The sequence below is a fragment of the Zophobas morio genome, unplaced genomic scaffold, assembly GCF_036711695.1.
Source record: "Zophobas morio isolate AGI-343-1 ecotype UQ-CSIRO unplaced genomic scaffold, CSIRO_AGI_Zmor_V1 ptg000026l, whole genome shotgun sequence".
In the NCBI taxonomy this organism is placed as follows: Eukaryota; Metazoa; Arthropoda; class Insecta; order Coleoptera; family Tenebrionidae; genus Zophobas; species Zophobas morio.
This window is the reverse complement of record NW_026972131.1, coordinates 2,183,650-2,209,921: the sequence shown is the minus strand read 5'-3', so window position 1 is coordinate 2,209,921 and position 26,272 is coordinate 2,183,650. Positions and strand designations below refer to the sequence as shown.

Sequence of the window (26,272 nt, the reverse complement as noted above, 5' to 3'; positions counted from 1 at the left end):
GTCAAATCAACTGAAATTAGGTACAGGGGTACAAAAAGTTGTGCTCTTATTATTTAAAATTGTTTTTGCTTCATTTGTTTTCGAGATGTAAGGCCAACTTAATTTTTTTTAAGTGACACTACCATATAATTAATGCAAAATATTGATTATTTTTGTCAAAATACCTAAACACTGGTATAAACTATCATTTTTGTATTCAACAAATTGCCAAAACCACTGCCAAAACTTGCACATAAAACATCAATTAAAAAGAGTATTTATAAAAGTAACGAATTTATTGTTATAGCATTAATCTGTCCCAAATAATTTGTATCTCAGTTATTATGAAGAAACGTGATGAAAATGGTGACTTGAACAGCAGTGTCCATTGTGTGAATTAAGTTTCCTATTATCTGCGTTATTTGTAACGGGAGTTTGTAGTCGAATATTAACTTTGCTTAAAATTTCATAAGGAAGAGTTTCTTCGTGGTGATCTACAGGAGAAGATTCATCAACCACATAACTGCAACAAATAATTTTAGTTGACAAAATTTTTAGTTAATAAGACTTACTTCAATGCTCTGAAGAACTTTGAATAATGATTATTTTTCAGAATGGTCAATACAACCTTCTTCATATTATTTTTAAATGCCACTAATTCGAGAATTTGCATCATAAATTTACCTAAACCCTTTCTCTGTACTGCTGGTTCCAATTGCAGCTCGTAGCTAGAATTTAATTAAATGTGACAAACACTAGGTTGGTGTAATTTTAATCATACCAGTAAAGTACTTCAAGCCCTTCATCAATATCAAAGCGAAAATGAGAAAAACCCAATAACGTTTTATCCGCGCTTTGTGCTACCAAATACCAAGCTGCCTCATCAAATAACTCTTCCATTTTTTTAGCATCGTTCCAACCCCATGAACATTGTTCATACCTATAACAATAATAAGATATTTAATTAACTTATAAAAAATAAAAATAACTTGGTACCTACTTAATTTGCATATTCCTCTTGGTTAAGCTAAAAATCCACGATTTTGTCAATTCTTCTAAATCTGTCGCCCTTTTCATATACAATTCTGCCTCTAAACCATTTTTGTCATATTTCCTAAACACAGGAAACGGTTCTAAAGGGTCTGTTAATTTATTCGCTTTATCAACGACAGTCATGGCTAGTAAAATTCTCTGCTGCTCTTCTTTGCGTTTCAGACGCTTTTCTTTGCCTTTTGTTGAGCTTTTTCGCTGTAACACAAAAACTTGCATTAAAACTGAAACACAAAAGCTTTAATACTAACACCCATCGTAATTCCGGCGACAATCGCTAAAAAAATCTTTTAATTTAACCGCTGTGTGTTTATTTTGATACTTGTTAATGTTGGTAATCACAATTGCGGATCATAACCTTAAATTGAGAATGATTTACGTACAAGGTCATTTGGTTGTTGACAAGGTTGAGAAAGCGGGCTTCGGATGCGCAATGTTGCCACACCCACAGTGGTCCTTCAGTTAAAAAAAAAAAACAACCCTATAGAACCTTATTTCTGTATTTCCAGGTACTTTTTTTTTATTATTATAATAACAGTTATCTTCAATTGTGCGCCATAAAAAAAATTGTAAAATGACAAACTTTGACTAACGATTTACCATGTTTCAAATATCTTAAAATATTTGCATGATTTCACAGCATTCGGATTTTGCAATTTAAAAGTTAAACTGTAAAATATTGTTATGTAATGTTGATTTTTTTTCCAAAAATTTGGATGCCAAGAATAAAAACTCAACACGGATTCATAAATCACAGATGTAGGAATGTCATTTTATAAAATCTAAAGAACATTGCGGAGCTTAACTGCAAAATCCTTGTTTATCTACGAGAAATTAAAAAAAATAATGTTAGTATCATGCTGTTCAAAGAATATTATGTACATTAAGAAAAAAAAAAAAGCCAAAGATTAGGCCCCACCCATACCTGCCCTGATCTAAATGGTAATGAAATTTTCATTCGTTGTCATATCGAGGGGCGGAACCTAATTCCAAAATCCATATTTCCTTACAAAAATGTACCATTTGAACCATGTTCTAAATTTCTTGATGTGCACACATGGCTACGTATATTAAGAAAAAAAGGCAAAATATAAGCCCCGCCCACCCACCTTATATTCGTCGTAAGCCGAGGGGTGGAACTTAATTGTAAAATACTTATTTTTCTACGAGAAATTACCATGTGAAATATGTTCTTAGGTAATCGTGTTATGCAAAGAAAACTATAAATGTATTAATTATGTATAAAAGAGAAGCCTCACCCATCCGTCTCGATTTCAGTCGTGATGAATTTTCCATTCGTTGTCAGATCAAGGGGCGGGGTTTAATTGCAAGATCCATATTTATCTACAAGAATTTACCATTTTAAACATGTTTTAAGTTTCTTGTTCTGAAAAGACGACTACGTATATTAAGAAAAAAAGCAAAATATAAGCCCCGCCCACCCGCCCTATCTCAATTGTGATGATTTTTTTTAATCGTCGAGAGCCCATAGAGCGAAATTTAATTGCAAAATCCTTATTATTTCTCTACAAGAAATAATCATGTAAGACATGTTTTTGAGTATCGTGTTATCAAAAAATCCTACCTGGTAGAAAAAATTAAAACCAAAGATTAAGCTCCACCCACACCTGCCCTGTTCTAAATATTAATGAACTTTTCATTCGTTGGCAGACCTAGAGGCGGAGCTTAATTGCAAAATCCATATTTCCTTACAAAAATTTACCATTTTAAATGTGTTTTAAGTTTCTGAGAATAACAAAAATCATCACAAGTGAGATAGGGTGGGTGGGCGGTGTTTATATTTGGCCTTTTTTCTTAATATACATATTATTCTTCGAACAACACGATACTCGGAAACACGTTTTTAATTCCTTGTAAAGAAATAACTATTTTGTAATTAAGCTCCGCCCTGGATCACAGCGAATAAAAAAAAATCATCACAATTGAAATGGGCGGGTGGGCGGGCTTATATTTTGCCTTTTTGTTTTAATATGTGTAGACTTCTTTTAATAACATGAAACTTAAAACATGTTTAAAACGGAAAATTTGTACAAAGGAGACATCGATTTTGCAATGAGGCGCCGCCCCATAATTGCAAAATCCATAAAAAATGTACGATTTTAACCATGTTCTAAGTTTCTTGCTATGAAAAGATGGCCATATATATTAAGAAAAAAAAAAGGCAAAATATAAGGCCCGCCCACCCGCCCTGTCCCAATTCTGATGTTTTTTTTTTATTCGTCGTAAGCCGGGGGGCGGAGCAAGGTATTTCTGATTAGGTTTTGAATTTTTTAGGCGTGGAGCTTCTTATGAATTATTCTGTATTTAGGGGAACTGATTCGAATATGAGCTATTCCATGTCTATGACAACCTTACCGCCAACATTGATTAAATACATACATATGTATGTCATCATTTTTTAGGAGAGCATAAACAAAAAAATTTTGAAAAACGATTTACCAGGCTTACAATATTCTTAAAAAATTTGTAAATTTTCAAAGCATTCGGTTTTACAATTTCAAAGTTAAACTGTAAAATTTTACACAATTTTGACTCAACTTGAAAATGATGGATATGTTCCAGTGTACTTCAGGAGCGAGGGAAGTTCTGTCGAAACAACTTTCGACCAATTTTTTTTCAAGAAATTACCATGTGAAACATATTCTTAATAATCCTGTTGTTTGAAGAAAACTATATGTCTTAAGTAAAAAAGAAAACCGAATATTAAGCTCCACCCGATCTCTATTATGATGAATTTTTCATTCGTTATCAGAGCGGAAGGCGGAGCTTAATTATAAAATCGATATTTCTCTACAAAAATGTACCATGTTCAACATGTTTTAAGTATTTTGTTATGAAAAGACGAACGTACATTAAGAAAAAAAGGCAAAATGTAAGCCCCGCCCACCCGCCCTATCTCAACTGTGATGATTTTTTTATTCGTCGTGAGTCGAGGGGCGAATCCTTATTTTCCTCCAAAAAATTATCATGTGAAACAGGTTCTTAAATAATCTTGTTGTGCAAAGAAAACTATACGTATTAAGTAAAACAGAAAGCCAAAAATTAAACTCCACCTATACCCGATCTCAATTGTGATGAATTTTTCATTCGTTGTCAGACCGAGGGGCGGAGCCTAATTGCAAAATCCTTATTTCTCTATACAAATTTACCATTTTAAACATGTTTTAAGTTTCTCGCTGTGGAAAGATGACTACACATATTAAGAAAAAAAGACAAAATGTAGCCCCGCCCACCCGCCCTATCTCATTTGTGATGATTTTTTTTATTCGTCGTGAGCCAAGAAGGCGGAGCTTAACTGCAAACTCCTTGTTTCTCTACGAGAAATTAAAAACATATTTTTGAGTTTCGTGTTATTCAAAGAATACTATGTATATTAATAAGAAAATAAAGCCACGCATACCCGGCCCGATCTCAATTCTCACTTGTGATAAATCATTTCATTCGTTGTCAGATCGAGGGGCGGGGCTTAATTTCAAGATCCATTTTTGTCTACAACAATTTACCATTGTAAATATGTCTAAACTTTCTTGTTCTGAAAAGACGACCACGTATATTAAGAAAAAAAGCAAAATATAAGCCCCACCCACACGCCCTATTTCAGTTGTGATGATTTTTTTTTAATCCTCGAGAGCCCAAGAATCGGAATTTAATTGCAAAATTCATATTTCCCAACAAAAATTTACCATTTGAACACGTTTGAAGTTTCTTATTGTGTAAAGAAGAATCAGAAGATAATTGCTTGTAGAGAAATGAGAATTTTGCAAGTAAGCTCCACCCCCCCAACACACACGACGAATAAAGGGGGGGTGGGTGGGGCTTAACTGTTTTACTTATTTTTAATATACATATGTAAAACATGTAAAAAAAACATATATGTATATATTAAGAAAGAAACACAAAGACTAAGCCCTCCTTCTTCTCTCAATTGCCCTGAAGTTTTCTTTCGTTTTCAGACCGAGGGGTGGAGCATAATTAACCATTTTAAACATGTTTAAATTTCTTGTTGTGAAAAGAAGAATACGTCTATAAAGGAAAAAAAAGGCAAAATATAAGCCACACCCACCCGCCCTACCTCCATTGTGATGATTTTTTTATTCGTCGTGAGTCGGGGCGTCGGGGGGCGAAACTCAATTGCAATCCTCATTTTTCTCCAAGAAATTATAACATGAAAGATGTTGTTAAATAATTGTATTGTTCAAAGAAAACTATATATATTAATTAAAAAAGAAAACCAAAAATTAAGCCCCACCTATACCCTCCCCGATCTCAATTGTGATGATTTTTTTATTGGTTGTCAAACTGAGGGGCGGGGCATAATTGCAAAATCGATATTTCCCAAAAACATTTACCATTTTAAACATATTTTATGCTTCTTGTTGTGGAAAGAGGACTACATATTAAGAAAAAATATATATAAAATATAAGCCCCACCCACCCGCCCTATTACAATTGTAATGATTTTTTTTTATTCGTCCTGCGCCCACTAGGCGGAGCTCTATTGCAATCCCCGTTTTTCTGCAAGTAATTACCAAGTGAAACATGTTCGTGTTGTTCAAAGCAGACTGTATGTATTAAGTAAAAAAGAAAAACCAAAGAGTAAGCCCCACCCATCCGCTTCGATCTCATTTGAGATGAAATTTTCATTCGTTATCGGAGCAGGGGGCGGAGCTTAATTGCAAAATCAATATTTCACTGCAAAAATTTACCATTTTGCGTTTTACGTTTCTATTGGATTTGGTGAAATCATGATCAAAATCTTTAGAAACCTCAACTATTTAAAAAAAACCTTAAAAAATTAGGTCAAATGTTAAAAAATGCATTTAAAAAAATTGACGACAAAAATTGACTTTTTTTATTTTATAAAAAAAGCAATACAAAATTTCAACGTCAAAACTGACTTATTATTTGCTTAAAAACTTGATAAAATATCTTAAAATATTTAGATGAAAAAACAGGTAAAAAAAAACTTACTTATTCTACACGACACATAAAATTTGACGACTGGTTCGGTAGTTTCCGACATTACTAATAAAAATCCGGACAGACGGTCGACAGACAGACAGACGGAAACGTGCAACCTATTATATTGTTTCGTACTGAGTTTTGCTCTTTTTTAGAATTTTAGCAAATTTCAATTGGCAACGCTGGAAAAATTAGTTCCTTCTCTCTAATAGGTCAAATGTCACATGGGTGAGTATGCGCAAGATTAGTTAGGTTATATCCCGGTTTATAAGGCGAAGGATCAGGGAAGATTAGTTATTTTGAGTTATCTTGTCCACCGAGTATGATTGTTAGTTGTCTAATATTTTTAATCTGATTTCTTATAATTACAAAGTACGTTTCAAAATGGGTCACACTTCCGACTTGGACGTTTTCCTAAACCTCCACAAAAACCAACTACTTTCATCCGGAATTCCCGAAATTTACTGGAAAACCATTAACCAAAAAATCCAGAACCAAACCTTCAACGCCGGTGAAACTTTCCAGCTGATGCAAATATCCTACGATGAAGAAAAATCCGCGCATGAACCAGCATGGGCTCTACAAGTAAAAACCGACGTGAAACATTCCGACCCAAAACAGATTTATTTAATCGACCATACATGGACTTTTCGCGTGGGACACGCCAAAAACCAGCTGCTGGAATTCGATACATTACGAAGCCGCCTGTGCAGCATCCTCGGATTGGACGAAACGTTACCAAAAGAAGAAGTTGCGGAAAACGTTTTCGCAAATATTTGGAAGTTGTGTCGTACGTATTCAGTAGGCAATGCTGAAAATATTGAAGATCGACTGCCAGTTTGGTATGTAATGGACGAAATCGGATCAGCGGTGATTCATAGTGATGAACCCAACTGCAGAATCGTTCCGTTTTTCCACGTTAATGCTCAAATAACGTATTCTTTGCTTTTTCCAATTAGGGATATGCAAGAAGAAGAGTTCGTTTTTGTTGATTTTGCTGAAGGTGTGCAAGGGAAGTATGAAAGAGCTGCTGCATTATTACCCTGGGTTCCACAGTTATTTGAAGACGTTAATTTTAAACCGGAAATGCCTGGCCCTGATTATTATTTGAGTGGTCACATTGAGGAAACGTTACCGGAAATAGAAAACTCAAATGTAGTTTTTAAGGAAAAATATCTTGTATATGCTGAATATGACATGGTGAAGAAGTATTTAACACATGATAAATTTCAGCTGGTTGATAATGAAAACGACGCAGACATATTATGGTATACTAAACATTTTAAAGATTTTGCTGAATTAAGTAAAAGTCCGAATAAGTTTGTCAATCAATTTCCATTCGAATATGTAATCACGGTGAAAGATTTGCTTGCACTAACTTGTAGAAAATTCATAAATTTTGAAAATAACACACTAGAAGCTTTAAAATGGTTTCCAGTAACTTTCAATCTGAAAACTGAAATAGCAAATTTTGTTAGTTACTTCCAACATCGCGAATCAAAAAAACTAGATAATCACTGGATTATAAAACCATATAATCTGGCGCGGAGTTTGGATATCCACATTACAAATAATTTAAATTACATTGTGAGATTACCCGCCACTGGACCTAAAATAGCCCAAAAATACATAAACAACCCCGTACTTTTTTTTCGGCCGGAGTGCAACGGTGCCGTAAAATTCGACATCCGTTACGTTCTTTTACTGAAAAATGTAAACCCTTTGCAAGCTTACGTTTACAAAGAATTTTTTTTACGATTTGCGAACAAGCCTTTTGTGATGAAAGATTTTCATGATTTTGAAAAGCACTTCACTGTGATGAATTACGACGAAAATATCACGATGAAACATATGTTGTGTGCTGAATTTAAGAGAGAGTGGAAGGAACAGTTTCCTCGTCACGATTGGGAAAATGTGGAAAAGTCTATTAAAGATATGTTGAAAAATGTATTGAAGTGTGCTGTTAAAGAAAAACCACCTTGTGGGATTGCACATAGTCCTCAGTCAAGAGGTTTATATGCAGCTGATTTGATGTTGGAATGGGATGAGGGTGAGAAAATCCAACCAAAACTACTGGAAATTAATTGGATTCCTGATTGTAAAAGGGCGTGTGAATATTATCCCGATTTTTTTAATGATATATTCGCGTTGTTCTTTTTGAACGAATCCAGTGACAATATTGCGGAATTGTAACAAGAAAGGTACTAATTCAGTTTATTTTGGCTTATGCTTTCAAGACATGTATGATAATTTATATTACAATTATATACTGCATAATATTGTTTTAAATACATTTTCCATATTCGCCATTTTCATCTATAATCACAAAGACCTGACCCAAGTCATCATAACTGTAAGTTCTTTTGAGGAATGTGTCTACCAATTTAATACCAGAAAGGGTGTGTAAACCTGGAATCAACGGCATCGCTTTAAATTCTATAATTCTTGTACAATGTGGCGTTAACGATTCCAATTTTTGTCCAGAAATTCCACACCAAACAAGTCCATCAGAATTTTCCAAATACAACGTTAAGTCTACAGTTCTTTCACTACAATAAGTTGTTTAAATTAATAAATAATAATAAAACAACTTGAATACTTACCAGTTATTAACTAATTTACATTTAAAAGTAAATAATTTTTCCAGAACCACAAAGTTTGGTAATTCAGTGACAGATAGCCGAATATCTCCATAATCAGGTCCCTAAAAAAAAGGGGGTAGTTGTTGTCTCCAAAATGTGCAACTTACATGAATTTAGTGACTGATTAGACAAAAAAATTATTCAAAAAGTGATTTCACTATTAACTGCCTAATTTTGGTTAATGTATTTGAAGAATTTTGAATCTGCATGCCACAAGAAAATTATTATTAGTAAAATGCGTAAATAATTTTATACCATGCGTTGCAGCTGACTTGTCTGCAGTCTCCCTCTTTCCCCCAAGTTTGACCTCCACACAATGTCTAGTTTCCCAATGTTGGTGGCGCCACTTAAACTCTTTAAATCAGATGACAGTTTGTCATTGGGTGATAAGCAGTACAAAAACTGGCAAATAGACTGTGGACTTAAAAGAGTTGTTTTTCCAAATATGCTATCACCTGTTGGGGCTACATTGAGAGATGTAACTGAAATGAACGTGTTTTTTAATAATTAAAAAAATTACTAGTTAGACACCTTTAAATAAATGAGACGCATCTAATGCCACTTTTTCCAAACAAATAGGTCCTGCTGTTATATTTTGTACCTGCGCTTCCAAATACACATCATCATTTTCCGCGTTATAAAACTTTGTTTTCACGTCAAGTGGTTTCAAAACTTGTATTTTGAAAAACTTCCTGAATGATTTTAACATTCCAGCAGCATTTTGGTATGAAACCTCACAAACAAGTCTAAAAATCAAACAACGGTAATTTGACAATGTAAAATTGGATTTTTTGTTTACATGTGATTTCCAATTTCTTTCACTTCGTGGTGGATGACAATATTGACTGTTTCTTCAGGTGTAAGCTGGGGCGTTGGTGGATTAATAGATAGTGGTAGTCGCTGTGAACTAGTCTGTAAGTCAACTTTCACAGTCACATTGCTAACAGTCTGTTGAGTTTCACTGTAAACGCAAATGTAGCTAGAGAAGGTTTCTCCTAAGTAAATGTTAACAGGGCTTTGAGGTAGAAGCAAAAATTGGCCTGTGCAGAGTGTTTCAGTTCCTTTGACAGCAGTAGGGTCTTGCTGGAGTGCAAGGTTTAATAAGTTTCCTGGTAGGTCTTTGCTGTCACAAGTTACAGGCAGGGGACAGGCCAATGTAGGTCGAGTCAGACGCATTACTAAAAAAGAGTTACTACGTTTTTGAATTTATAAATAAGAATTTTACCTTTCAATGCTAATAAATGCTCCTCTGGTTCCATTATAGATCAATTGAGTTATAACTTTTTACTTATAAGTTCAATGTTTTCTCTTTAAGGTTACAACACAAAACGACGTTGCTACGTTTTTTAAACTATTGTTAACAACTGGAAAAGGATAAAATCGGTCCTGGTTTTTTGATATAGGTTAGACTGCGATTGTCAGTTGTTAATATTGACTGTCAATTGTGACAGTGATAAAACAATCTACACCAGGTTTTGTAGTTTCCTTTCTCGATTTGTATTAGTAGTTCAAGTCAACCAGTAATCAACAACATTGATTGGCTGCCTAACGAACAGTGGCGGCTCGTCGGCGTGGTTTATTGTTTGGGGGTGCAAAGTAAAATATTGTTTTTTTCTTAATTTTGTTGATTTTCTGCATTACACCCCGCTGTTTTCGCAACTGAGAAATTGCAGTTGCGAAAAAGTATGTCAGATCTCCTTTTCGTTCTTTTCATCCTTTTTATCCTTCTTATCCCTTTTCGTCCTTTTCCTTCTTTTCGTTTTTTGGTCCTTTCTATCCTTTTTGTCCTTTTTATCCTGTTTATCCTTTTTGTCATTGTTATCCTTTTTAACCTTTTCGTCCTTTTTACCTTTTTTATCCCTTTCCGTCCTCTTCGTCCTTTTTATCCTTTTCGTCGTTTTCGTCCTTTGCATCCTTTTCGTCCTTTTTATCTTTTTTATCACTTTTCGTCGTTCTCGTCCTTTTCATCATTTTCGTCCTTGTTATCCCTTTATCTTTTTTATTATTTTTACCCTTTTTGACCTTTTTGTGTCTTTTTTGTGTCCTTTTTATCCTTTTTAACCTTTTCGTCTTTTTCGTCTTTTTCGTCTTTTTCGTCTTTTTACCCTTTCTATCCATTTCGTCCTTTTCGTACTTTTCGTCCTTTTCATACTTTTAGCCCTTTTTGTCCTTGTCGTCCTTGTTATCCTTTTTAACTTTTTTATCCCTTTTCGTCTTTTTCGTCATTTCGTTCTTTTCGTGCTTTTTATCCTTTTATCCTTTTTATTCTTTTTACCCTTTTTGTCCTTTTTGTCTTTTTTGTCCTTTTTGTCCTTTTTATTCTTTTTATCCTTTTTAACCTTTTCGTACCTTTTGTACGTCTTATCCTTTTTGTCTTTTTTATTCTTTTTATCCTTTGTATCCTTTTGTCCTTTTTCTGTCCTTTTTGTCATTTTTATCCTTTTTAACCTTTTCGTCCTTGTTATACTTTTTATCTTTTTTATCCTTTTTCGTCCTTTTCGATATTTCGTCCTTTTCGTCTTTTTTATCTTTCTATCCTTTTTATTATTTTTACCCTTTTTGTCCTTTTTGTCTTTTTTGTCCTTTTTGTCGTTTTTGTCCTTTTTATTCTTTTTATCCTTTTTAACCTTTTCGTCCCTTTCGTACCTTTTGTACGTCTTGTCCTTTTTGTCTTTTTTGTTCTTTTTATCCTTTGTATCCTTTTGTCATTTTTCTGTCCTTTTTGTTATTTTTATCCTTTTTAACCTTCTCGTCCTTGTTATCCTTTTTATCTTTTTTATCCCTTTTCGTTCTTTTCGATATTTCGTTCTTTTCGTCTTTTTTACCCTTTTATCCTTTTTATTTTTGTCCTTTTTGTCTTTTTTGTCCTTTTTGTGTCCTTTTTGTCCTTTTTCTGTCCTCTTTGTCTTTTTGGTCCTTTTTGCCATTTTTATCCTTTTTAACCTTTTCATCCTTGTTATCCTGTTTATCTTTTTTATCCCTTTTCGTTTCGTCCATTTCGTCCTTTTTATCCATTTCATCTTTTTTATCCATTTCCGTTCTTGTCGTCCTTTATATCCATTGTATCTTTTTTATCTCTTTCCGTCCTTTTCGTCCTTTTTATCCTTTTTATCTTTTTATCCCTTTTCATCTTTTTCTTCATTTCGTCCTTTTTATCCTTTTATCCTTTTTATTCTTCCTACCCTTTTTGTCTTTTTTGTCCTTTTTGTCCTTTTTGTGTCCTTTTTGTCCTTTTTATCCGTTTTAACCTTTTCGTCCTTTTTACCCTTTCTATCCTGTTCGTCCTTTTCGTACCTTTAGTCCTTTGGTCCTTTTTGTTCTTTTAGTCCTTTTTGTCCTTTTTATCCTCTTTGTCCTTTTTGTCCTTTTTCTGTCTTCTTTGTCCTTTTCGTCTTTCGTCATTTCGTTCTCGTCCTTTTTATCCTTTTGTCCTTTTTATTCTTTTTACTCTTTTTGTCTTTTTTGTCCTTTTCGTACTTTTTGTCCTTCTTGACCTTTTTGTCATTTTTATCCTTTTTATCTTTTTTATCACTTTTCGTCCTTTTTATCCATTTTATCTTTTTTATCCTTTTTCGTCTTTTTTATCCTTTTCGTCTTTTCCGTCCTTTTCGTCCTTTTCATCCTTTTCGTCCATTTCGTCCTTTTTATCTTTTTATCCCTTTTCATCTTTTACTTCATTTCGCCCTTTTTACCCTTTTATCCTTTTTATTCTTCCTACCCTTTTTGTCCTTTTTGTCTTTTTTGTCCTTTTTGTGTCCTTTTTATCCGTTTTAACCTTTTCGTCTTTTTTACCCTTTCTATCCTGTTCGTCCTTTTCGTACCTTTGGTTTTTTGGTCTTTTTTGTTCTTTTAGTCCTTTTTGTCCTTTTTATCCTCTTTGTCTTTTTTGTTCTTTTTCTGTCCTCTTTGCCCTTTTCGTCCTTGTTATCCTTTTTAATTTTTTATCCCTTTTTGTCCTTTTCGTCTTTTGTCATTTCGTCCTCGTCCTTTTTATCCTTTTGTCCTTTTTATTCTTTTTACCCTTTTTGTCTTTTTTGTCCTTTTCGTACTTTTTGTCCTTCTTGTCCTTCTTGTCCTTTTTGTCATTTTTATCCTTTTTAACCTTTTCGTCCTTGTTATCCTTTTTATCTTTTATCGAGGTCTAACGAAAATGGTGATACCGCAAAACGATGTGTTAGGTTGCTGTGCTTATCACTATCATTATTTTGTGTTTAATGTGATTATAATTTTCGAAATTGGTGTTAGGGCCACATTATTCGTCTCCCGAATGGGTTCAGAAGTTAATTGAGCTTCTTGTTCATCTTTTTAACGGTATTGTGTGCCTTTTGTTCCAGTAAATATTTTTGTTATTGTTTGAGGACTCACGAAGTTACCGCCGCGCGGCGCTCGGATTATTGAAATCTGTTCATCAGGTGGGTTCACTGTGTTTGTTTACTTTTCAGCTTTATTTTTATATTCTATTTTCTTTGTATATGAATTGCTAATACTTACCGTAATACTTTCTGTTGACACGTATACAGGATGTCGAATAGTAAAGACGCTTACATGGCCCTGCCTTGTAAGAAATGCAAAATTCTACCGAATTCAGGTTTAACTTGCCTGAAATGTAATTCTTTGAGCCACCCAAGTTGTATAAAACTTCTAAGAAATATAAAATACATAAGTGATAAAGAAATAATTTGTTGTGATCGATCTGAGGACCAGGATGAAGTAAGTCCCAGAGACATGTGGATCCGTACGTTTGTGATAGAGACAATTTCCCCATTGCTGGAAGAAATAAAGTTGTTGAGACAGGAAGTAATGAGTTTGAAGAAAAATAATGATACCGTTGATGCAGCTGTTGCTCCATTACGCTTAGAAATTAAAACTTTGTCAGATGAGGTGAAGTGCCTTCGCGATAGTAATCTGGATCTTGTGAAGCTTTTCTTCAATAGTCCAAACGCTAATAGTAATAGTAAAGTGTTTTCAAAGTCTTTTAAGTTATCATCTTCAGTTTCTAAGCAACCGAAACATGATAATATATATGATAAGCAGTTGATGAAAGGTCATCCCCCATCGGCAAATAAATCGGCCTTAGAATCTGATATAAACGTGTATAACAACATTGAGGATACTAATGTTGTGTCTGGGCATAGCAAATCGATCCCGGCAAATGTAGATGACAAAACAAATGATATAGTGTCTGTGCATAAAAAGCAGCTCCCTGCAAATGTAGTCGACAAAACAAATGATGATCAAGGACCGTGGTCAACTCAGCGCAGACGTAGATTTAAAAAAAGAGCTACTATAACAGGTACATCTACAGATGACAACAATAGTAGTTTTACTTCATCCTATGTAAAAAGAGCATGGTTTTATATAGGCAAGGTTGATAAAGATGCAGAAATTGATGCAATTAAGACATATATAGGAAAACGTTTAAAGAGTTCTGACGTAGAATTAATAATTGAGAAACTTCCAGCAAAAGGTAACTTCCAAGCTTTTAAATTAGGGGTGCCTTTTATTCACAAAGAGGTCCTTCAGGATTCAGAATTTTGGCCGAAAGGTATTATACTGAGGCGTTTTAATTTTCCTAAGACTAATTTTTTATGAATATCAAAAACCATTGTGTGAGTTTGGAAACAAATCTTAAAATAAATAGCTTTTCTTTATGCTATCAAAACGTACGTGGCCTGAATTGTAAAACACATCTACTACTAAAAAATTGTTCTGATCAGTCCTTTGATATGATTGCGCTTACAGAAACGTGGCTTAACGACTCGGTCTATGATTCGGAATTATTTACTTCGGAATTTAATGTAGTACGATGCGACCGGAAATTTGCAAGGGTAGGTCGAACTAAGGGTGGTGGAGTCTTGCTTGCTATCTCTAGTGCTGTCCACTTCTCTATAGTTGATACAATGTTTCTTACCGACCTCGTTCCAATTATTGATATTGTTTTATGCAGATGTATTCTTTCTAATATACGTTATCTTATTGCTGTTGTTTACATTCCACCTGATGTCAGCTGTCAAGATCTTGAAACTTTTCTCAATGCGTTGGAAGTTCTTTTAATAAATGAGAATGTTATACTTATTGGCGACTTCAATGTACCCCAATTTTCCAAACAGGGCGGTGCTTTCTGTCCTAAAAGTTCAGTCCTTACAGACTTCTGCTATGTTGTAAAACTCACTCAATGCAACTCGATTAGCAACTTTTATGGCAACATATTAGATTTACTGTTTGTCAATAACAGTGGTCAGTTCAACATTGATCATCTCATTCCAGCTCTGGTGCCGGAAGACAAGCATCATCCAGCTCTCTTTATAACTGTTACCATTCCGTTGACCACTAAGAATTCTTCATTTCCATCTTCTAATAACTGCCGATACAACTTTCGTAGAGCTAATTTTTGTAGACTTTATGAAGATCTTTGTGATATTAACTGGTCATTTCTTGATTCAATTGATGATGTGAATCTTGCCCTTGATAAATTTTATGATTCATTGTATCTAATTATTAACCTACATGTTCCTCTATCAAAGCCGAATAAGTCTAATTTTCCGCCCTGGATATCATCCGATATTAAACAGATTATAAAAACAAAAAATTATCACAGACATCTATGGATGAGAACCCGTTGCCTTCATCATTATCAAGAATTTAAAAAATTGAGAGCTGTGCTGAAACGTCAAATATCCGAATCTTATAATTTTTACCTTGCTAAAATTCAAGAGGATGTTAAGTCCAATCCTGCTGCGCTTTGGAGATTCTTACACCAAAAGAAAGGTACTTCCAGAATACCTAATCAACTTATTGATGATGACAACACTGAATATGCCGAACCACAGAAAATTGTTGATGCGTTTGCAAGTACATTTGAAAGAGCATTTTCCCCGGTTGATGTGTCTCCTCCTCAGTTCTCCTCTTGCTCATTGTCATCATTTTCATTATCTCAAGTCAGGGAGGAAGATCTAATCCCTATAATGGCAAAATGCTCAAACAATCTAACTGCTGGAGATGATTCAATCCCTAGCTTCATGGTTCGTGACTGTAGGTTTTTGCTAGCGAAGCCTTTAGCCATAATAATAAATTTGGCGCTACGTTCAGGTTCGTTTCCGGGTCGTTGGAAAAGAAATAGAATTATCCCAGTTTTAAAAAAGGATAACCCACATCTGTTAAGTAATTATAGACCAATCTCCATCCTTCCCAATTTTGCAAAAGTTTTTGAACAAGTTCTCTATCGGTGTATAGATGGTAACGTTCATAGCTACATTTCTGAGAACCAACATGGATTTATGACGGGGCGATCCACTGTTACAAATTTAGCTGTTTTAACACAAGATTTATGTGAGTCGCTTGATAGAAGGGGTCAGATAGATGTTATCTATACGGATTTTTCTCGTGCCTTTGACACTATATCGCACAACATCTTGCTCGTTAAATTGCATCGCTTTGGCTGCTCTGATACTTTATTGAAATTATTATCATCCTATTTAACGGGTCGGGTAAATTATGTATTTTACAATGGGTACACATCGTCTGAATTTATATCTACATCAGGAGTCCCGCAGGGCTCCAACCTTGGTCCATTACTTTTTAACATTTACCTGAATGATCTCTTCTCCTCGCTAAGATGCTCCTGCCTTGCGTATGCCGATGATGTCAAGATCTACAATAATATTTCGTCGATAGTAGATACTGCACTACTTCAGACGGACCTTGACAAGATAGTGCAGTACTCATCCGAAAATAAACTGTTTTTGAACACAAAAAAGTGTTATTATGTCACATTTACACGTAAATTACAGCCAATTGTCACCTCATATGGCATCGGTTTAGAATCATTGGAACGAAAGACATCTGTTAAGGACTTAGGAGTGATATTTGACTCGGAACTTACCTTCAATGATCACATAAAATGTGTCAGCAGTTCTGCTAGTAAGTCACTTGGCTTCATAATGCGTGTCTCTAAATATTTCAATGACATCGATCTGCTTAAGTCTCTTTTCTTTTCATTTGTGATGAGTAAGTTGGAGTATGCGTCAATTATATGGTACCCTATTTATTTGTGCCAACATATGCCACTAGATAGAATCCACAGGAAGTTCCTTAAATATCTGTCATATAAACTGGACGGATTTTATCCTAGTAGAGGTTGTGATATGGTGATCCTGCTCCAGCGTCATGGATTGATGTCCCTCTCATCTCGGCGTGATGGGCAGTGTGCGAACTTTATTGTCAAATTAATTGATAATAGGATTGATTGTGCGTCCTTACTATCGAAAGTTGAATTTAATGTGCCGCAATTCTCTTCACGACATGTAGTTACCTTTTATGTGCCGTCTCCACGCACGAACGTCTTATGCCGTTCACCTATTTCAGTGATGTGCAAATGTGCTAATAAACTCGTGAGTGATGTTTTCTTGGGTTAGTCCTGTTTGTATTGTGATCGATAGTGCCGTTTTTTCTTTTCTTTTATTTAGTTATTTGTATATTTATTATTATGTATTTTTTTATATTTTGTCCTGTAATTAGGGAAACCTGTGGGATAATAAACTTATTATTATTATTATTATTATTATTATTTATCTTTTTTATCACTTTTCGTCCTTTTTATCCATTTTATCTTTTTATCCTTTTTCGTCTTTTTTATCCTTTTCGTCTTTTTCGTCCTTTTCCTCCATTTCGTCCTTTTCGTCTTTTCGTCATTTCATCCTTTTCGTCCCTTTTATCCTTTTATCCTTTTTATTCTTTTTAGCCTTTTTGTCCTTTTCGTCCTTTTTACCCTTTCTATCCTTTTCGTACTTTTAGTCCTTTTACTCCTTTTTGTCCTTTTTATCCTTTGTCCTTTTTGTCCTTTTTCTCTCCTCTTTGTCCTTTTCGTTGTTGTTATCCTTTTTAACTTTTTTATCCCTTTTTGTCCTGTTTATGCTTTTTGTCTTTTTATCCTTTTTAACCTTTTCGTTCTTTTTGTCCTTTTTAACCTTTTCGTCCTTTTTTTCTTTTTATCTTTCTTATTCCTTTTCGTCCTTTCCGTTCTTTTTATCCTTTTCGTCCTTTTCGTACTTTTTGTCCTTCTTTCCTTCTTGTCCTTTTTGTCATTTTTATCCTTTTTAACCTTTTTGTCCTTTTCGTCCTTGTTATCCTTTTTATCTTTTTTATCCCTTTCGTCCTTTTTATCCATTTTATCTTTTTTATCTCTTTTCGTCTTTTTTATTCTTTTCGTCCATTTCGTCCTTTTTATTCTATTTATTTTTTTTCCCTTTTCGTCCTCTTCGTCTTTTTCGTCATTTCGTCCTTTTCGTCCTTTTTATCCTTTTATCCTTTTTATTCTTTTTAACCTTTTTGTCCTTTTCGTCCTTTTTACCCTTTCTATCCTTTTCGTCCTTCTCGTACTTTTCGTCCTTTTTACCTTTTCTATCCTTTTCGTCCTTCTCGTACTTTTACTCCTATTTTGTCCTTTTTATCTTTTTGTCTTTTTTAGCCCTTTTCGTCCATTTTATCCTTTTCTTCCTTTTCGTAGTTTTTGTCCTTCTTGTCATTTTTATCCTTTTTAACCTTTTCGTCCTTATCGTCCTTGTTATCCTTTTTAACCTTTTCGTTCTTATCGTCCTTGTTATCCTTTTTATCTTTTTTATCTCTTTTCGCCCTTTTTGTCCTTATTAACCTTTTTATCTTTTTTATCCCTTCTCGTACTTTTACTCCTATTTTGTCCTTTTTATCTTTTTATCTTTTTTAGCCCTTTTCATCCTTTTCGTCCATTTTATCCTTTTCTTCCTTTTCGTAGTTTTTGTCCTTCTTGTCATTTTTATCCTTTTTAACCTTTTCGTCCTTATCGTCCTTGTTATCCTTTTTATCTTTTTTATCTATTTTCGGCCGTTTTGTCCTTATTAACTTTTTTATCTTTTTTATCCCTTTTCGTCCTTGTTATCCATTTTATCTTTTTTATCCCTTTTCGTCTTTTTTATCCTTTTCGTCCTTTTCGTCCATTTCGTCCATTTCGTCCTTTTTATCCTATTTATCTTTTTTTTCCCTTTTCGTCCTCTTCGTCTTTTTCGTCATTTCGTCCTTTTTTATCCTTTTATCCTTTTTATTCTTTTTAACCTTTTTGTCCTTTTCGTCCTTTTTACCCTTTCTATCCTTTTCGTCCTTCTCGTACTTTTACTCCTATTTTGTCCTTTTTATCTTTTTGTCTTTTTTAGCCCTTTTCGTCCATTTTATCCTTTTCTTCCTTTTCGTAGTTTTTGTCCTTCTTGTCATTTTTATCCTTTTTAACCTTTTTAACCTTTTCGTCCTTATCGTCCTTGTTATCCTTTTTAACCTTTTCGTTCTTATCGTCCTTGTTATCCTTTTTATCTTTTTTATCTCTTTTCGCCCTTTTTGTCCTTATTAACCTTTTTATCTTTTTTATCCCTTCTCGTACTTTTACTCCTATTTTGTCCTTTTTATCTTTTTATCTTTTTTAGCCCTTTTCATCCTTTTCGTCCATTTTATCCTTTTCTTCCTTTTCGTAGTTTTTTTCCTTCTTGTCATTTTTATCCTTTTTAACCTTTTCGTCCTTATCGTTCTTGTTATCCTTTTTTTCTTTTTTATCTCTTTTCACCCTTTTTGTCCTTATTAACCTTTTTATCTTTTTTATCCCTTTTCGTCCTTTTCGTCTTTTTCGTCCTTTTCGTCCTTTTTGTCCTTTTTATCCTTTTTGTCCTTTTTGCCCTTTTTATCCTTTTTATCCCTTTTCATCTTTTTCGTCATTTCGTCCTTTTCGTCCTTTTTATTCTTCCTACCCTTTTTGTCTTTTTTGTGTCTTTTTTGTGTCCTTTTTGTCCTTTTTATCCGTTTTAACCTTTTCGTCCTTTTTACCCTTTCTATCCTTTTCGTCCATTTCGTCATTTTTATCCTTTTTATCTTTTTATCCCTTTTCGTCCATTTCGTCCTTTTTATCCTTTTTATCTGTTTTATCCCTTTCCATCCTTTTCGTCCTTTTCGTCTTTTTTATCCTTTTTATCCTCCTTATCCGTTTTATCCTTTTTGTCCTTTTTGCCCTTGTTGTCATTTTTGTCTTCTTGATCCTTCTTATCCGTTTTATTCTTTTTATCCTTGACCGACTGAATGACTGACTGACTGACTGGATTTGTATTTTTATCACGCTTTTATTAGCTTGGGTTGTATGTAACGGAATCTTTGAGCTTAATTTTCATCGGTTTCTAAAAGTCTGATCATCTTGAAACTTTGCACACGTCTCAAGGATCGATGACAATGCAATAATTTGATAACAGTTTCCCATTATCCTTATTAGGAGCGCCAGGATTTATAAATTCTTTTATGGATCCTGTGTAGTGGAGTAAAAGAGATAAAGCTAGCGCGCGATCTGCGCATGCCTGTAGTATCTGGTTTACTCTTCGTTGTAATAATTATAGTCTTGATTAAAATACAAATAACGGATATTAAATGAAAAAAACAAGAACGGACGTTTAATTAACTAAACGTGTGCAAAAATGGGTGATCGCATCTTAATTGTGTCAGTATATACCACGGTTATCTCTCTCCGTGTCGATTATACCGATCTATACCGATTATTTCTGTTTCAAGGACAATTTCTGCATAGCTTTGGTTTTACAGTCGGTAAAGAAGGAATTAATTATAATTAAAACATATCTAATCCTTAGATCATATAATAAATAGATACCAATACTCAAACTGAAAGCTGTGACTAGATATGAAGCTATCTGTTGTCGTTTTCTACGTCAAGAGGAGTAGTATAATGCTATCCTTGTGTGATCACCACATCTTCATCTTTGTTATATGCATTTCATCTGTATATGTCTATTTCACTTCCATCCTTGTACCGCACCAGCGCAACAAATCGCTTTTGACAGATGTTTCTTCTAACCTCTCTTTCGAGTTGTTGTACAAAAAACAATTTTAGAATTTAGAACAAAGATCCTATTTTAAGTGATGTAATCATAAAGGATCACAATTGCTGCCCAATAATTTACCATTCCTTTCATTATCTACTGTGAATTATTTATAAAATCAAGCTGTCAACATCTTTCGTACGAAGGTAGTTCAGACATACTTCCTAAAATTTAGGCGGCCAAAATTCAAATAGTGATCAGGCAAGGATAGCTTCATTGTAATCCCTCCATGCACGAGAGAGATGTGTGACAGGAGGATGTCGTCACAGGCTCTGCTAGGGAAAGAACACGGCATGGTGGTATCTATTTATTATATGATCTAAGATCTAATCATGAATTCTCACCAACTTAAATAAAGATAACAAATTTTGATTCAGAAATACAAACATGGAGGAAAATTAACTATCGATCATACGGAGACCACTGAGTGGTTCTTCTAGAAAAATCTAAATAAGTAATTAATTCCCCAATTTATGAATTTGTCGCAGACTAAAAAATGAAAAATAAATAATAGTTTAAAAAACTAAAAAAACACGCTTTTATTGCTAATCGAACTAAAAACTAGAAAATAATTTTTAATGACAGAGTTTAATATTACAGTAGTAGAAGATCAAACAATCAATCATAATAAATCACCTCAAATTAAAATTATAATAAAATTTATAAGTTATTAACAGAATAATTCAATTCAGAGTAAAAAGCGTGGGGTGCTTGATATTTTAAATATTACAATCATTCTATTGGCAACTATCTATGAGAGGATAGTTATGAACCGCAGTAAAATGCACCCCACGCTTTTTACTCTGAATTGAATTATTCTGTTAATAACTTAAATTTTATTATAATTTTAATTTGAGGTGATTTATTATGATTGATTGTTTGATCTTCTACTACTGTAATATTAAACTCTGTCATTAAAAATTATTTTCTAGTTTTTAGTTCGATTAGCAATAAAAGCGTGTTTTTTTAGTTTTTTAAACTATTATTTATTGTCCTTTTTGTCCTTTTCGTCTTTCGTCATTTCGTCCTTTTTATCCTTTTGTCCTTTTTATTCTTTTTACCCTTTTCGTCCTTTTTACCCTTTCTATCCTTTTCGTCCATTTCGTCCTTTTTATCCCTTTTATCTTTTTATCCCTTTTATCTTTTTATCCCTTTTCGTCCATTTCGTCCTTGTTATCCTTTTTATCTGTTTTATCCCTTTCCATCCTTTTCGTCTTTTTTATCCTTCTTATCCGTTTTATCCTTTTTGTCCTTGTTGTCCTTTTTGTCATTTTTGTCCTTTTGATCTTTTTCATCCTTGACCGACTGAATGACTGACTGACAGACTGTCTCAACAGACTGACTGACTGACTGAATGAATGAACGACTGATTGACTAACTGACTGACTGAAGAGACTGACTGACTGACTGACTGACTGACTGACTAACTGCATTTGTATTTTTTAATAAAATGATGATTAATGATGATGACTGGGTTAATTAAAGTAAATATCCATGTGTTGTCAACTGTTGTTTATTATAAAATATACTTTTTTTATTTATTTATCATACAGAAATATCTAATTATTATAATAATATTATATAAAAATATAGCGCGGCGTTACATGCCTATGTTCAGGCTCAGTTCAGACCGGTCTCGGTGTCGGTGTCGGTGTCGAACTCGACATCCTATTCCGGCGCGCATCGTATACATCTTCTATAATACGAAAAAAAGGAGCTAAAACTCCAATAAAACTTCAAAATATAACAAAACTAGACCGGGAAAATAATTTTTTTAGATATTCACCGACATGGAGTTTTATCATAAAAACCTCGGTAAAAACAAACGTTCCCCATTCTGAACAGTTTTCGATGGCCCACGAGCCGCCACTGCTAACAAACCAACCAGAAAACACTTGACAGTAGGTCGAAAAAACAACAATTTTTTTAAGGTTATGTTGTTTCGTGCTAGGTTAGGAACAGTTGCCATTCAGGGCGTGTAAAATCCGCGTTATTTTATCCAAATTCAGTATTCATGTTCGACACAAAATGGGCAAACAGTGGTGCTACTTTCTTTTCATGTTGTGGTTTACGTACTTAATAGTGTCTTCAATTTTGCTTTTTTCACGAGGATTTTTACTCTCAAAGAACGCCCAAAAAAGCAACAGCACCTGCATTTCATTACCGGAAATACCCTGTTTACAGAAACAATCAACCCCGTTAAGTGAAGACGAAAACAACTGCAGCGACAACTCCAAACTAGCATACGTATTCGAAAACATTAATAGCGCTTCTAGTATTTGTTTACCCCAAAGATCTCGTGTAATTCTAGTCATAATAGACGCTTTGCGGTACGATTTTGCGGTGTACGATGATACGCTAAAGAACGCGCAACCGTACCAAAATAAACTGCCCATCATCGACAAATTATTGAAGCAGTATCCAGAATATTCACGACTGTATAAATTTATGGCGGATCCGCCGACTACGACAATGCAAAGACTGAAGGCGTTGACGACTGGAAGTCTCCCGACGTTTATTGATGCTGGGTCGAATTTCGCAACAAACGAGATAAACGAAGATAACATTATTGATCAAGTTTGTTACAAAAAAAATAGTTTTGGAAATGTGCTCAATGAAATTTTTGTTTAAGCTCTTGAGGCATAATCTGAGTACTGTGTTGATTGGGGATGATACCTGGGATGGTTTGTATCCAAACAGGTTTTTACGGAAATATCCGTATCCGTCGTTTGATGTGTGGGACTTGGATACGGTGGATTATGGGGTTAATTCACACATTTATCCCGAACTGGAACAAAAGGATTGGGATTTTTTAATTGCGCATTATTTGGGGGTGGATCATTGTGGACATCGGTATGGACCCAATCATCCGGAAATGGAGCGAAAATTGACTGAAATGAATGGTGTGATAGAGTAAGCGCTTTCTAAGAATTTAATAATATAAAGTAATAACAAATTTATAGGGATATTGTTGATAAGCTTGACGATAATACAATTTTATTTGTCATTGGTGATCACGGAATGACTGAAACTGGTAATCATGGTGGGGACGCTGAGGATGAAATAACATCAGCTTTCTTTATGTACTCTAAACAATTATTGTCGTCGGTACAAAACCACTCCACAGTGGTGAGACAAATCAGCATTGTGCCTACTATGGCAGCCATATTTGGCGTGTCTGTGCCCTTTTCCAATCTAGGAACTATTATTCTGGATGCCCTTCCAGTCATGAACAACTCATACATCCAGGAATGGCAGTTATCCCTTTTTTACCTATGGGGAAACGTCCAACAAATGATGAATTACATTGAAGATTATGCGCAGACGTCTCCAGGCACGTTCAGCGATTCTGAGCTCAAAGGACTGCGAGCAAAATACGCGATCTTAAACAGCAAACTTTTTGCCGTTGATCATACAAATCTTGACGATTTTGCCGAAAGCGCGGTAAATTTTTTGACAAACTTGAGAGAAACGTGTGAGAAAGTATGGATTCAGTTTGATTCTTTTTCGATGACGCGTGGTCTCTTGTTTCTGTTTCTTTCGTTATTTTTTGTTTATATGATTACGGATGGTATCCCGAGTAATCGTATACCCGAGATTTTCATGAGTTCGTTTTTAACATGTTCTTACTCAGTGCTATTTTTAGCCACTTGTGTCTCAATCATTCTTTATCATTTTAATTTCGTTGATCATTTAATTTCAACTATATTTTTCTCAACGGGATTAGTATCTCAGATTATGTTAGTAATGTTGGTGATACAAAACTGGGAGTTGATTTCGTTGAATTGGTACGACCGCAGCAGACGAGAGAAAATTTTGAACCTAGTTTGTCGCTTAGTTTTAATATTTCATTTAGGCGGTCTGTTTTCTAACAGTTTCGTCGTTGAAGAATCATCAGTACTACTATTTCTCTTGGCTACTGTGATTTTAATTGGTAGTTTGAATGTATGTCAAAGCGAAGCGAAGAAAAAGAATATCAGAATTCGGTGGAAATTGTTGATGATCGCGTTTGGAATGTTAATTCTAGTGAGAATTTCTATGTACTTTTGGCGGTGTCGCGATCGACTTGAACAACCCTGGTGTTACGAAACATACAACACTTTCACTGCTAAAACTGAAACGACTAAACTCCAGTGGATAATTACGGTTATAACGTTGGCTTTGTTCGTTACCATCACGAAAGGATGGTTACGAAATTGCGGAAATCTCAACGGATACAAGTTTACGGTTATTTTGTTAAAGTACGCACCAACGGTTTTGGTGGTTTGTACAAGTGGTTATTGGGTGTTGAGCAGATTACCGATTGATGGAAGGAACAAATCATTTAGGCCATGGCAAGCTAATCTTTTAGCTTGGATTGTCTACGGCGTGTCGTCAGTAGGAATACTAACAATGATTATAAAACCTCTTTGCGTTTACATCTTACCAAGCAACGATGCTTCCAATGACACAGAAAGTAACGCCATCCCGCATTTGTTCCACAAAGTTAAGAGATTGTTCAATGAACCAAACAAGGAGGATATTCCAGTTCTGTGCGGTCTCGGTACTGCCTACAGTGCCGTTTTTGTCGCAATCGGAATATATTTAACCCACTTGTTTGCTCTTCTACACGGAGATGCAGCCGCTTCATCCACCGTTATTATGTTTCTAGCATCAGCATTTGTTCTCATAATCACATCAATAATAAGATTGGAGAAAGCCACAACCGTTGGTAAGATTTCATAGTTAGATACGTACTACATACAATACTTGACATAAATTGTTTCAGAACAATTGTTTGATATTCCAAACATGTCACTCTTAGTTTGGGTAATACTAGCGCAGTATTTCTTCTACGGCACGGGACATCAACCCTCCTTCCCGAATATAATCTGGGACGCAGCGTTTGTAGGTACCACAGGAGTATTTAAACACAACTTTATCCCCGGCTCTCTAATCATTATTAATACATTTTGTTCCCAAATACTAATGGGATTTTTAATGCCTCTGCATTTAATCGTTCCTTTCACCATTTCTGTTATGTTACCGTCAATTACTAGCAAAAATGTCCTGGAAAAAGAAAATTTGCGCGGAGAGGTGCTTTTGTACGAACGTAATGGTTTGATGCTTACTGTAGCGTTTACGACGTCTTGTAAATATATGATCTGTCACGCAATTAGGGTATGTTTTATTATTTCTGTTTGTATTATTTGTATTTGTACGTGTGTTGCAGGTGTTCGCTACCATGTTGGCGGCTACCATTCACTGCCGCCACATGATGATTTGGAAGATATTTGCCCCTAAGTTAATTTTTGAGTCAGTTGGAATGTTCGTCACTTTGGCAACGGTTAATATAAGTTATTTGGTATTGCTTAGAGTGAATTCGAAAATAGACGAATTTGTAACGTCTTTGAATAAGAGATATAAGTGATAGTGTCAGTTTGTTTTTTTTTTTTTTTTTGTAAATAATTTTCTACTTAGTTCTATTTATGTGTGTGTAAACATATTGTAATTAAATTAAAATTCAAAACTATTATTTTTGTTGTGAGTTTTAACGACGTGTGTTTCTTGTTGTCGAAATAAGTCTACGCATATTAAGAAAAACAAGGCAAAATGTAGCCCCGCCCACCCACCCTATCGCAATTGTGATGATTTTTTCACTCGTTGTCAGATCGAAGGGCGGGGCTTAATTGCAAGATCCGTATTTGTCTACAAGAATTTACCATTTTAAACATGTTTTAT

General features: G+C 34.4%; 4 protein-coding genes across 4 annotated transcripts; 2 read left to right on the top strand and 2 right to left on the bottom strand.

Annotated features, from left to right (window-relative positions):
* Window positions 1-256: 256 nt before the first annotated feature.
* Window positions 257-1,442, bottom strand: LOC135136335 (N-alpha-acetyltransferase 40). The gene is made up of 5 exons (XM_064065568.1): window positions 1,281-1,442; window positions 980-1,227; window positions 761-919; window positions 552-707; window positions 257-502 (listed from the first exon to the last, which is right to left on the bottom strand). The coding sequence occupies exons 1-5, from the start codon at window positions 1,284-1,286 to the stop codon at window positions 322-324; spliced, it is 750 nt and encodes a 249-aa protein (XP_063921638.1). The 5' UTR covers window positions 1,287-1,442; the 3' UTR covers window positions 257-321.
* Window positions 1,443-6,244: 4,802 nt separating this feature from the next.
* On the top strand, window positions 6,245-8,321 carry LOC135136245 (tubulin--tyrosine ligase-like protein 12). Its single transcript, XM_064065443.1, has 2 exons — window positions 6,245-6,332; window positions 6,386-8,321. Exon 2 carries the CDS (start codon window positions 6,397-6,399, stop codon window positions 8,203-8,205), a length of 1,809 nt encoding a protein of 602 aa, XP_063921513.1. The 5' UTR covers window positions 6,245-6,332; window positions 6,386-6,396; the 3' UTR covers window positions 8,206-8,321.
* LOC135136246 (trafficking protein particle complex subunit 13) lies at window positions 8,210-10,097 on the bottom strand. Its single transcript, XM_064065444.1, has 6 exons — window positions 9,880-10,097; window positions 9,454-9,832; window positions 9,186-9,400; window positions 8,910-9,136; window positions 8,616-8,716; window positions 8,210-8,561 (listed from the first exon to the last, which is right to left on the bottom strand). The coding sequence occupies exons 1-6, from the start codon at window positions 9,911-9,913 to the stop codon at window positions 8,297-8,299; spliced, it is 1,221 nt and encodes a 406-aa protein (XP_063921514.1). The 5' UTR covers window positions 9,914-10,097; the 3' UTR covers window positions 8,210-8,296.
* Window positions 10,098-22,469: 12,372 nt separating this feature from the next.
* LOC135136282 (GPI ethanolamine phosphate transferase 3) lies at window positions 22,470-26,051 on the top strand. Its single transcript, XM_064065492.1, has 5 exons — window positions 22,470-23,128; window positions 23,184-23,464; window positions 23,515-25,262; window positions 25,320-25,711; window positions 25,764-26,051. Exons 1-5 carry the CDS (start codon window positions 22,580-22,582, stop codon window positions 25,959-25,961), a joined length of 3,168 nt encoding a protein of 1,055 aa, XP_063921562.1. The 5' UTR covers window positions 22,470-22,579; the 3' UTR covers window positions 25,962-26,051.
* Window positions 26,052-26,272: the final 221 nt, after the last annotated feature.

Bases quoted from the DNA above. Each gene is read 5' to 3' on its own strand.
- LOC135136282 (XM_064065492.1), top strand. From the start codon at position 22,580: ATGGGCAAACAGTGGTGCTACTTTCTTTTCATGTTGTGGTTTACGTAC. The intron at 23,129-23,183 runs GTTTGTTACAAA...TTTTTGTTTAAG, and splicing joins AAGATAACATTATTGATCAA to CTCTTGAGGCATAATCTGAG. The intron at 25,263-25,319 runs GTAAGATTTCAT...AAATTGTTTCAG, and splicing joins GGAGAAAGCCACAACCGTTG to AACAATTGTTTGATATTCCA.
- LOC135136246 (XM_064065444.1), bottom strand. From the start codon at position 9,913: ATGGAACCAGAGGAGCATTTATTAGCATTGAAAG. The intron at 9,137-9,185 runs GTGTCTAACTAG...CGTTCATTTCAG, and splicing joins TGCGTCTCATTTATTTAAAG to TTACATCTCTCAATGTAGCC. The intron at 8,562-8,615 runs GTAAGTATTCAA...AACTTATTGTAG, and splicing joins TGTAAATTAGTTAATAACTG to TGAAAGAACTGTAGACTTAA.
- LOC135136245 (XM_064065443.1), top strand. From the start codon at position 6,397: ATGGGTCACACTTCCGACTTGGACGTTTTCCTAAACCTCCACAAAAAC.
- LOC135136335 (XM_064065568.1), bottom strand. The intron at 708-760 runs GTATGATTAAAA...ATTAAATTCTAG, and splicing joins GGGCTTGAAGTACTTTACTG to CTACGAGCTGCAATTGGAAC. The intron at 503-551 runs GTAAGTCTTATT...TATTTGTTGCAG, and splicing joins AAGTTCTTCAGAGCATTGAA to TTATGTGGTTGATGAATCTT.